At 46.3% G+C, this 12,559-nt stretch overlaps 1 protein-coding gene across 1 annotated transcript; it reads left to right on the top strand.

The window, feature by feature from the left end:
- The first annotated feature begins 1,679 nt into the window (after nt 1–1,679).
- LOC142373976 (phytanoyl-CoA hydroxylase-interacting protein-like) lies at nt 1,680–9,291 on the top strand. The gene is made up of 6 exons (XM_075457462.1): nt 1,680–1,778; nt 6,435–6,688; nt 6,923–7,097; nt 7,178–7,295; nt 7,365–7,545; nt 8,337–9,291. The coding sequence occupies exons 1-6, from the start codon at nt 1,706–1,708 to the stop codon at nt 8,709–8,711; spliced, it is 1,176 nt and encodes a 391-aa protein (XP_075313577.1). The 5' UTR covers nt 1,680–1,705; the 3' UTR covers nt 8,712–9,291.
- Nucleotides 9,292–12,559: the final 3,268 nt, after the last annotated feature.

Here is a 12,559-nt window from a genome sequence, read left to right as displayed (position 1 = left end):
AAACTAATAACTGAAGAAAAGCAACTCAACTGTGTCCGTTATTTACATTTCAACGAGGGAATCTTACAACTTCTGGAAAATACCAGCTTAAATCCTCCCTTTCAGCACTTATACATCTTTATATCGATATATAGATTAGTGCTGGGCGAGTTGACTCGTTTTTATCGCGTTAACGCATTGATTATTTAACGCCGATAAATATTTTTTCGCGCATTAACAGAGGTTATTTTAAAAAGAAAAATGTTTTTTAATTCAAACCAAAAAAAAGATTGGGGGCTTTTTTGCTTTTAAAGGAAAGTTCAGAGAGACAGGAAACAGGGGGCAGAGAGAGGGGGAACAACGTGCAGCACAGGGCCGTCCGATGCGGGACTCAAACTACTTTTGGATTCATTTTTGGATTTTGCGTACAAATGCGATTAATCGTGATTAATAGGGGAAATCGTGATTAATTAGATTAAACATTTTAATACATATGCGTATATAGATGTATATACACGTATAATAAAACTGTGTTCCTGCTGACTGAAGCACATTGTGTGTTTTCCCACAGAATCCAGCAGAACTAAGTGATGGATCAGAAGAGGAAGTGCAGTTAGTGTCCAACACTGTGTTTAGCTGAAAGGATGCAGATGTTTTTGATGTGATACATTATTATTGGTAATATTAAGGAGTAATGCTGATGTTTTCTTGATCTTAATCATCTCAGTTTTAATACTGAACCTCAAACAAATGTTTGTTCTGTGTAAAACTAAATGAAAAGTGAAGGAAGTGACTTCAAGGTGGCTCATTACGCACTTTCATAACCTTTTTTAAACAATTTTACACAATTTTCTGGAACCTTGTAAACATCTGGACTCAGCGATGAGGGGAAACTGAAAGGTGTTACAGAGGTGAAACCTTTAAAACATCTGGACTCAGAGATGAGGGGAAACTGAAAGGTGTTACAGAGGTGGAACCTTAAAAACATCTGGACTCAGCGATGAGGGCAAACTGAAAGGTGTTACAGAGGTGGAACCTTAAAAACATCTGGACTCAGAGATGAGGGGAAACTGAAAGGTGTTACAGAGGTGGAACCTTAAAAACATCTGCATGCATCTGGACTCAGCGATGAGGGCAAACTGAAAGGTGTTACAGAGGTGAAACCTTAAAAACATCTGTAAATGTCTTCAGCTGCCTGAGTCTGAGCTCTGCAGTCAGAGTTAATCCTCTTATGTAAGAGCTCATTTAATTCACTTTTCTGTGTAATCCTCCATCAACCGCCATTTATTAATCCACAGATGACGTCATATGAGGGTTTTAACAGGTTTCCCCTTTAATTCAGCCGCCTGAGCTGCAGTCTGCAGTGGATCAGATGCTCTTCCTGCTCATGTTCAGATTCAGATGACTTCAGGAATGAGTTGGAAGCTGGTCTGAAGTCAAACCAAAGAAGAAGAGAGAACTGCACTCACATCAGGTGTTAAAAGGGTTTTAATTAGTTTCACACTGAAATGTAGAGAAGAACTAAACCCAGAGGGGGATTCCTGGAATAATTCAGCTGCAGAAACCAGAAGGACTTCGGCTGGTTCCGGAGCTGTTTGCATCCGAACTCCGTGATGAGATTAAACCGGATCAGCAGCTGGAGGCGGAGCCACGCAGCAGCTGTGCCTTCCTCTGGTTTCCCTGCGGCGCTCTGAGGCTCAGCGAGTCTTTGCTGGGGATCAGAAACATGACGGAGGTTCCGAGCGGCCCGAACAGTCCCGGAGAGGAGCTGCAGAGTCTGCATCCGGACGGCTGCGAAGGTCAGTGAGCTTTGGTTTGGGTTTGGGTTAGGATGGGGGGCAGCAGGGCGTTAGGGTGGGGGGCTCAGTCTGGGGTCTTTACTTTAAAAAGCGCTGATTGGTTAGACTCGTTATAAAGTCTGAGAAATGAGCCGGCTCTGCAGCCTCATCATCATCCTGATCAGGAGCTCCAGCTGCTCCAGCTGCCGCAGCTCAAACATCTGGAGTCCAAACCAACAGCTGCTGCAGGTCTACATCGTGCTCGTTGGTACCGAACCTTCAGGAGTAGCTAAGAAACACACAAAGAGTTGTTGGCAACGCAGATTCCAGCTCAGAAACGGGTCGTTTTCAGTGTAAACTGTCAGGAAAAAGAAGTGAGAGGCTCCACAGAACCGAGCCGCCCTGCTGGTTCTGCTGGTCCGCATCAGCCGGTCTGAAAGAGAAGGAGGTTTCTTTAAATTACTGGTTCATAAAATGTGTAACACTCACACGGGAGGAGTCACGCGCACCTCGGTGCCTTTATGTAAATGAGACAAACAGAGCGGCGGCAGCGGGACCCGCTGAGTCCACAGGTCCAGAAAAGAGTTCAGGACAGGTGTTGTGCCAAAAAGTGATTGTCTGCCAGAATCTGATTTGCCGCCGCGGGAGCGCGCACAGCAGCCCGTTGAGCGGTAGCGAGAAACCGTCTGCTTTTCTCTGGATTAAGCGATCATACTATGCAGATACACACAACTGCATTGTAATGTAGACCTAATTATAGCTTCGAAAGTTTGACGTTTATCACGTAAAGACAATTACGTGATAAACATGTATCTGTGCTCGGTATATCTGATGACTTTGTAGAGCCCTGTCTTTGGAAATTAGACTGTCATGAATATGATTTAGGCTGTTGGTGGATTTTCAATAAAGATATGATAACTTTTGCAACGATCATCGTGACTGCTTTGATTTTTATCTGATCTGGGCCCTTCATAGTATTTGCTTCCCATGTTTGGATATGTTTTGCAGTTATCAATCAGTTTTCACCTGCCAAAAACTGATTGAAGGCCAAATACAGTTAATGAAAGGTGCAATTTTTGGCAGGTGAAAATGCCCATTTTGTGTTGTAATGGCCCTTTAAAAGAAATCCAAGCTGTCCTGTGAGCTCTAGTGTTTATATTATGAAGCTCTTGAATGAGATCAAGTCATATTTAGGCAGAAATCACCTTTAATTAACTGTATTTGGCCTTCAATCACTTTTTGGCACGACACCGGCATCAGGACCCAAAGCTGGAATATATAAAGAAGACAGATCTGAACAGGAGAATGCATTAAAATAACGAGAAAGAAAAATAAAGTTGAAAATAGATCTTTAAAGGGATAGTTCGCCTCTTTTGACATGAAGCTGTATGACATCCCATATCAGCAACATCATTTATGAACATCTTCTTACCCCCTGCTGCGTCCTGTGAGCAGAGTTCCAGCCTCGTTTTGGCGTTGATGAAGGTAGTCCGGCTAGTTGGCTGGGGTTTAAAAAATAAAGCGTTTTGCTTCTCAAAACAATATGCGTTCAAAAGAGTAATACATTTGCATCACAAAATCGTTCTCCAGGAAAAAGTCAGACCTCACAATCTCTTGGCCCTATTTTCTCTCCCTTCGTATCCCTGCCTGCTGCCGCGCCTGTTACGGTGTTTGCTGCTCGGTCTGCACAGCAGGCAGTGATACGAAGGGAGAGAAAATAGGGCCAATATAATAATTACCCTCCCAGGTGGGATGAGAGGAGGACCTTAAAGCCTTTTCTCTGTTTGTTCGTCTGGTCACAGCTCAGATATTAAACCAGATGCACTGACGGCCTCTCAGACCCAGCAGAGTCTGAGTGTCTGACTCCAGCTTTCATGTTGAAACGGGGAAACGTGCTGAAATCACCCGACGGTAAAGTTTCCTGCAGAGACCGCGTCCAGCTGTGGAGGCAGCGAGGCCCCGGGCAGAGATATGAAATGTTTCTGATGCTCTCTGTTCAACCAGCTGGACTCTGACGGTGCTTCATGTGGCGGCTGCAGAGTGACGGGAGGAGACCCTGTAAAGCTTCCCTGACCCATAAAAACCGCACAGTCAGCTCAAAGTGCAGCTAAAACTGTGCCTGAAGCTGAAGGAGGGGGGATTCCTGCCTGATGTGGAGCCGTTAGATCTGTTAGATCCCCCCCGCCCCCGTCCTGTTGACAATAAGAAGCGTTGCTGTGGTCTGAGCCTCCTCAACAGGCTCCTTGTTCAGCGTCTCTGCTGACTGAAGCCTTTTGTCCTCCGACACAAGCAGCAAAGCAGGGAAGAAGGGAAGAAGGGATGAGAGGAGGGAGAGAAGAAGAGAAACAGAGGAAGAGGCCGAGCGGGGTCAACAGATACAGAGCAGAGCTGTCCTCACATGACAAAACGTTTTGAATAAAAACGTGGTTAAAGCTGCAAACCTTTCGTCCTGAAACGCTTCCTGCATCCGAAGTTAACTCTGAGTTAACTCTGAGTTAACTCTGAGTTAACTCTGAGTTAATTCCGGTGAACTCGGAGTTGTTGAGGAGGCTCCCGCTGCACAGCCTCCTCACCAACACCGGAGAGCAGAGCCTGGAACCGGTCCTGTGTGCTCGGTACCCCAAGCAGAAGGGTTACAGACACGGTAACTGGTTCCATGGTAACGGGTTCCATGGTAACGGGTTCCATGGTAACGGGTTCCATGGCACCGGTACGCTTTGGTGGTAGTGAAAACACTGAGATAAGAGAACCGTTCTGAACCGACCCGTACCGGACTGCATGGTGGAAACGGGGCTTAAGAGGGCTGTGTCTGGGAGGAGAGACATTTCCTCTGGTGTGGAAACACTTATGGGAGGAACATCTGTTCCGATGTGTGCAGCACATCTGGTGCCAGCTGTGGTTCTCAGCACCTCTGGTGCCAGCTGTGGTTCTCAGCACATCTGGTGCCAGCTGTGGTTCTCAGCACCTCTGGTGCCAGCTGTGGTTCTCAGCACCTCTGGTGCCAGCTGTGGTTCTCAGCACCTCTGGTGCCAGCTGTGGTTCTCAGCACATCTGGTGCCAGCTGTGGTTCTCAGCACCTCTGGTGCCAGCTGTGGTTCTCAGCACCTCTGGTGCCAGCTGTGGTTCTCAGCACATCTGGTGCCAGCTGTGGTTCTCAGCACCTCTGGTGCCAGCTGTGGTTCTCAGCCTTGCACATCGTCCTGTGGCTGATGTGTAAGGCTGAGAACATGCAACCAGCCTGATGGGTGTGAGGAGAGGCTCACGGGTCTACAGGTGATGTTTCAGAGGAGGAAAGAGATCACAGATGGAAACTTCCTCTGCTGAGTGTGACTGTGAGCAGAGCGGGGATGTTCTCACAGTTCTGTCTGTGGAGCACTTTGATGATGAATCTGAACATGATGCAGAGTCCTGAATGGGTTAATCCCTCACTGTGACTCTGACCTAATCCTCTTACATCGCGTTGCTCCTCCCCCCTCAGCGAGCTGTTGTTTAATCTGCAGCTCAGCAGGCCTTTGAGCTTCACTCACAGCGAACACTGACACCAGCTGATGTCCTGACCGAGGACACTTGGACAGCTGGGAGTGGAACGCCCGACCTTCAGATGCAGCCAGAGTCTGTTAAAGCAGTGAAGCTGCAGCTCTGAATGCACACCTGGCCTCTAAGACTCTTTAGAAGAATCTGATGGTAGATCAACATCTGCTCTGAGCTCTAAAAGTCACCCCATCCTCCTCAGTAGACTCTCCTCCTGAGGCATCACCAGCACCCCCCGCACTGGTTTCACTCAGTTCACACAGCTCGGGTCCTCTCAGCCCTCCCCGTCACTTCAGGTGTTCCCCAGGGCTCCGTCCTGGGGCCCCTCCTCTTCATCATCTACCTCCTCCCACTTGGCACTATCTTCAGAAAATTTGGTATACATTTCCACTGCTTCGCGGATGACACCCAGCTCTATCTGTCCAGTGAACCTGACTCCCCTCTCCCTCCCTCCTCCCTCACCCACTGCCTCTCTGAGATTAAATCCTGGTTCACCTCAAACTTCCTTAAACTCAACAGTTATAAAACAGAACTCCTCCTTGTTGGCACTAAATCCAGTTTCTCCCCTCAGGTTAAGAGTCTGGGTGCCATCCTCGACAGCACACTTTCTTTCCACTCCCACATCAATAACATTACCCGGTCTGCATATTTCCATCTACGCAACATTAATCTCTCACTCCTCACACCAGCCCGCATCATCACCGGTACCCCCCCCCCCTCCCCTCCTCCTCCAGCAGCTTCACTGGCTCAAATTCAGAATTACTTTCAAAACCCTACTTTACACATTCAAGGCCATCCACAACCTCGCCCCCCATATCTGTCTGATCTCCTCTCCATTGTCATCCCATCTTGCTTCCTCAGGTCTTCCTCCTCCCTGCACCTCTCTGCCCGTCTCAGCACCATGAGGAAAACTCTGGAACAAAACCATCTGCTTAAAGCTGCATTCTCCCTCCAGCCTCTTTTTAACTTGTGTTACTTTATTTAGTGTTTATTGTAATGTGTTGGAAACTGTCCTTGAGTGTTGAGAAAGGTGCTTTTTTTAAAATTAAATGTATTATTATTATTGTGCTCGTCCTCAGACTGCGGCGTGCACGTGTCAGCGTGCTCTAAATCAGTGTATTTACTGTGTTAAACCCCCTTTTGCAGGAACAGCGTCAGCAGACAGCAGCAGCGCAGACGACCTGCCGGTTCCTCAGCAGATCCTGCCGGTTCCTCAGCAGATCCTGCCGGTTCCTCAGCAGATCCTGCCGGTTCCTCAGCAGATCCTGATCTCCAGCATCACGTGCGACTCGTTCAGGATCAGCTGGGACATGGAGAGCAGAGGCCAGGACCGGATCACTCACTACTTCATCGACCTCAACAAGAAGGAAGACAAGCGCTCCAATAAGTTCAAACACATGGTGGGTGCTGGGAAACTGAGCCCCAGCTGTTTACCCCCACAGCTGTTCCTACTAGTTTTCCAGGATGCCTTTACTTCTGTCTCCCTGCTTGTTTTCCAGGCTGCCTCTACTTCAGCCTTCCTTGTTTTCCAGGATGCCTCTACTTCAGCCTTCCTTGTTTTCCAGGATGCCTTTACTTCTGTCTCCCTGCTTGTTTTCCAGGATGCCTCTACTTCAGCCTTCCTTGTTTTCCAGGATGTGCCCACTAAGCTGGTGGCCAAAGCGGTCCCGCTGCCCATGACGGTCCGGGGCCACTGGTTCCTGAGTCCCCGCACAGAGTACACCGTGGCCGTTCAGACTGCCGCCAAACAGCCGGATGGAGAGTACGCCGTTTCCCCGTGGAGCGAGATCATCGAGTTCTGCACCGCAGGTCAGACTGAAGCCAGCTCTTCTGTTTCCTGTTGAGCTCCTCGCCAGGTCGACCCACCTTAACAGCCGGTGTGTTCACAGATTACTCCACCGTCCATCTGAAGCAGCTGCTGCAGAAAGCCGAAGCCACGGCCAGCAGGATGCTCCCGTTCAGCGTCTTCTACAGGAACCAACAGGAGGAGTACTTCCACCAGCACAGGTGTGTAGCTGCAGCTGCAGCCAGTCCTGAGCTGCTGGGCTGCGTTTTAACTCTGTGTGCTGCCAACAGCCTGGATTACCGCTCCAGAGACGCTCAGTGCTGCCGAATGCTGCCAGCGGTGAAGGACAACAGCGGCAGCCACGGGTCACCCATCAGCGGGAAGCTGGAGGGCATCTTCTTCAGCTGCAACACGGAGTTCAACACGGGGAAACCTCCCCAGGACTCCCCCTATGGGCCCTATCGCTTCCAGGTACCCAAACACACCATTCAGGGCAGCTGGGGGCAGCGGGTCTGCACTCCCCTTCGCTTCTTCTGTGGGTGGACTGGTGATGACCTCATACAGTTCCCTTTGTGCATCAGACATACAGATTATTTCTGTCAAAACAGCATTGTTAACGTCCCAGCCTTTAACTTTCATAGTTGAGTGTTAAGATGCGAGGCGTAAGGACACGGATGCAGACTTCAAAAACAAGACTTGATTAATTATCACAAAAACAGAACGAGGTTAACATAAGGCCGGATGGCAAGAACGAAACTATGAAAACAAAACATGATCATAAAAAGACAAAAGACTGGCCTTAACTTGGCGTGGCGTGAAAGGTAAATGTGCAAGAATCTCACCATGACTTTAAGAAAACAGGGAACCTAAATACTGTGGGGACTGATGAGTGAATGAGTGCAGCTGATGAGAACTTACAGGTGAAGTGAGTGAAACTAATGACCTGAACATGGGGACTGAGGAAAGAGAAACTGAGGGGAAAACAACGGCAAAACTAAAACTAAACATGAGCTAGAAAACTAAAGACTAAACACCAAGGCATGAGAAACTAAAACCTGATAAAACACAAAACTAAAAACTAAAAAACATGGCATAAAACCCCGTGTTCGTGACACTGAGTCCTTTGTTAGTGAAGGACACATCGCGTCTGTAGATGGGGAAACACAAACTCTCCCTCATCCACCTGCAAATTAAAAACATGTGAAGACCACGGTGGACATGTCCTGCTGTCCTTTCTCTGAGCAGCAGTTTGTGTCTTACAGATCCAAGCAGACAGGCTCTTCAACCGGAACACCAACATCTACTTTGGGGATTTCTACTGCATGTACACGTCGTACCACTACGTGATCCTGGTTCTGGCTCCGGACGGCTCCGCAGGAGACGCCTTCTGTAAAGGACGGCTGCCGGTTCTGGACAGGTCCCACAACTGCTTCCTGACCTGCGCCGAGCGGGACGACGGCTCGCTGTCCTTCCACCACGCGCAGGACGCCATCCTGGAGGTGATCTACACCGAGCCGGTGGACCTGTCCCTGGGGACCGTGGCGCAGATCAGCGGGCAGCAGCTCAGGAGCCTGTCCACGCTCAACGCCAAGAAGGACCCGAGCTGCAAGACCTGCAACATCAGCGTGGGACGCTAGGATCCCCGGCTAACAGCTGAGCTACTCACCTCATAACCCACTCACCTGTGGAACGATTGGCAGGCTCGGTGCTGCGGTTCCTGAGGAAGCAAACACGCCAGAACAGCAGCTTCCGGCGGTCATAAAACACGAAGCAGGAAGTCAGCGAGGTGCCGGTGAAGATGGACGGAGAAGGAACACATGGAGACTGCTGTTGGTTTCCTGTTTCACACCGGTTTATCGGCCTCCGAGCCGCTCAGACTTGGTACCTTAACTCCAACCGTGAGTTTGTTTCTGTGACCAGAAAACAGCTGATGTCTTCTTAACTTAATTAACCATTTATTTAAACTCAAAACCTTTCGTTTTCTGAATCTAACCAAGCTGTGATTGTACCCGAACCAGCCAAACCTTTGCAGGATGTGAGAGAAGTTATCTCTGCCAGATGTGGCACCTCTGGGTGCAGGACCAGGGGCCTCCCGGGGCTTTTACAGTACAAGACAAACAGCTGTAATACCTCAAGGTGTCCATGTTTGAGATCATTTTGTTTCTGTGTTGGAGGGTTCTCACAGGAAGTGGAGCTTTCAGCTCTCTGAGGATAATGAGGGGGACTCCTAATAAACTACTGCAAACCTAAAAGCTGTTCTCCTGTGGTTCCATTCAGCCTTCATGCTTAAGTGATGCTGCAGGCGTTTGCTTCCTGACTCCATCCCTGCGTGTTCTCAGGTTCAGATGTAAATGTGTTTTATTTATACAGCCCTTTACAGACAATCCTTACGATGTACCAAAGTGCTTTACAGCAGAAAAATAAGTAAAAAGCAAATGAAAACAATAAAAGAACAGTGAAAGCCATAAAATACAACAAAATCTAATCAGATAAAATAAGATAAAAGTGTCATCGTACTACTGGGTATTAAAGCCATCCTAAATAAGCAGGTTTTTAGCCCAGATCTGAAGAGGCCCAGGTCAGAAATATCAAATCAAATTTATTTGTAGCACATTTTATGTACAAACAGTTCAAAGTGCTTTACATAAAATAAAAGCATTGCAGCAGGGAGTGGAAGAAGCATTAAAAACACATAAAAGAATATAAAGAGAAACAAATAAAATCATTTAAATGAATTTAAAAACAAGCAACAGTCCAGATAAGTTAAAAGATATTTCATGCATAGACACATGAGAACAGAAATGTTTTTAACCTGGATTTAAAAATGTCTCCATTTGGTGAAAGTTTAATCTCCACTGGCAGTTTGTTCCACTTGTTTGCAGCATAACAGCTAAATGCTGCTTCTCCATGTTTAGTCTGGACTCTGGACTGGACCAGCTGACCTGAGTCCTTGGATCTCAGAGCTCTGCTGGCTTTATATTCTCTGAACAGATCACAGATGTAAACCATCAGCAGGCTTTTAAAATCTATTCTGTGACTGACTGGAAGCCAGAGTAAAGATTTTAAAGCTGCTGTGATGTGTTCAGATCTCTTAGTCCGGGTTAAAACTCCAGCAGCAGCGTTCTGGATGAGCTGCAGATGTTTAATGCTCTTTGTGGGAAGTCCAGTTAAAAGAGCGTTACAGTGATGGAGTCTGCTGGAGATGAATGCATGGATGAGTTTCTCCTGGTCTTTTTGGGAGAGGAAACCTTTAATTCTGTTGATGTTTCTGTAATAAGACGCAGCTGGACGGGGGGCTTATTCCAGAGCCTGGGGGCAGCTTTGGGAAAAGGCTCGCTCACCCCAGGGTTTGTATTCTGACCTGGGCACTTCCAGCAGAAACTGATCTGTTGACCTCAGAGCTCTACCAGGACTGTTAAAAGCTCAGATAAATACGACGGGGCGAGGCCGTTAAGAGCTTTAAAAACCAACATTAAGAGTTTAAAATCAGTTCTATAAAGGACAGGAAGCCGATGGAGGGAGTTAAGAACAGGAGTGATGTGCACACGTCTGTTGCACTGGAAAAAATGCCCCTCCAAAAATAAGTAAGAAAAACAACAAATACAAGACGTTTTTACTGAAATAAGCAAAAAAATCTGCCAATGGAACTAGTGAAAATCGGCTTGTCAAGATTTCTTGAAATAAAATGTGATATCTGGGACTTTTGAGATATCACAAAAGATGAAATTAGCTTAAAAACCTCTTCAAATGTCAAAAAAAGTTTGTTTCATATGAAATCCGACTCAAAACAATTTGTTTTCAAGACTTTTTCAGATATTCCAGATGTATTGTCTTCAAACAAGTCCCTATATCTGGCTGAAATGGTACTTGTTAGGCAGTTGTGTCTTATCTTAAGTGTAATGAGATATTTTGACTAGAAATGAGACAAATATACTTGGTAAGACTTGATTTTTTGCCAGTGTGGTGTTGGTTAAAGACGGGCAGCAGCGTTCTGCACCAGCTGAAGGCGGCTGAGAGAAGACTGGGAGACGCCCACATAAAGAGCATAAAAACAGTCTGACCTTGAACTTATTAGGGCTTTCTCAAGGTCATGAATACTTAAAAACATTTTAACTTTGGCCAGGAGACGCAACTGGATAAAACTAGTTCAAAAATGAAAAAAAAAAAAAAAATGGGCCAACCACTGCTTAATATCAGCAACACAATTAAACAAAGAACATTGGGCACTGCTACTATTTGGCTTCAGTGGTAGATAAATGTGTAAATCGTCTGCATAACAGTGGAAAGAAAGGTTGTGCCTGGCTATAACTGACCCACAGTGGTAGCATCGGGTAGAGAGTACAGAGAGACATTAGAGAAATCTCTGTCTGTGTCACCAGTCACAGAGCTGTCACTATAAAAGATAAGAGCTGTTTAACCCAATCAGCTAACAACACATCCAGTGAGGACAAAGTTCCAAAAATGACAGAAAAGAGACGCAAACGCTGGCTGAAATGTACAGAAACAGCTGGGATCCAGGCCAGGTGAATGAGATAAATGAGATGTTAGATAATTATAAACATTTCACATATAAAGTCTGTACAGCTGCCATGCTTTTATATTTCAAAGAAAAAAAGCTGTTTAACGAGGTTAGTGTCATGGTTCGGTAAGGGAGGCCCCAGGTGCAGACACGGTCAAGAGCCAGAAGAGAAGTTAAGGATTTATTTTAAAGATGAACAAAAAGGGAAGCAAAGCTGGAAAAAACTAAACATAAAACTAAGAAAATAACAAATCCAGACTGAATAAGCCAACTTCAGGCACTTTTCTGCAGCTGTTGATTCTTTGGCGACACCTAGAGGTGATGTTGGGAAACTGATAAAATAAATAATGTGAAAACAATTAGTCCTCTGACTGATATGTGTTCATCTGAGACACATGAACAATTAATACTGATGAACAGTTAACACACCCACGTGTCTGCAGCTGCTTTCATCACGTCGGCTTTCTCTCACCGTCTCAGGTCAGCTGAAGCAGTCGAGCACAGCTGGGAACCACGAGTTCCCCACCCAGTGACAGTGAAATGTGAAACTCAGCCAGATGAACCATGATTTCAGTGCGGCCAACATGTCCGTCTCATCAGAGCCGAGTTTTTATCATCACTGGTCGTCCTGCTGGAGTTCATCTGTCATTGGTTACGCTCATGAGGTATGACGCACACCTTTGTTGATCTGAAGGGCGTCTAACACGAAGGCCTCAGTCTGTGTTCACTGAGCTGAAGAGTTTAAAAAAAACTTTATTAACAAATACATTAAAAAAACTGTTTAGCCAGGGGAAGAAAAAAATATATAAATGTACAAAGAGTATAGAAACATCATGCATAAAAAAAAAAAAAAATGCATCACTGTAAAGAAGAAAAAAAATAATTAAATAAAACTTTTTCCAAAATCAAGTTTGTTTTTAAAGCTTTAGGCATTTCTAAATTATTGATGTCGGATCTGTAAAAAAA

Source organism: Odontesthes bonariensis, chromosome 23, assembly GCF_027942865.1.
Source record: "Odontesthes bonariensis isolate fOdoBon6 chromosome 23, fOdoBon6.hap1, whole genome shotgun sequence".
Classification (NCBI taxonomy): domain Eukaryota; kingdom Metazoa; phylum Chordata; class Actinopteri; order Atheriniformes; family Atherinopsidae; genus Odontesthes; species Odontesthes bonariensis.
This window is presented reverse-complemented; position numbering and strand designations above follow the sequence as displayed.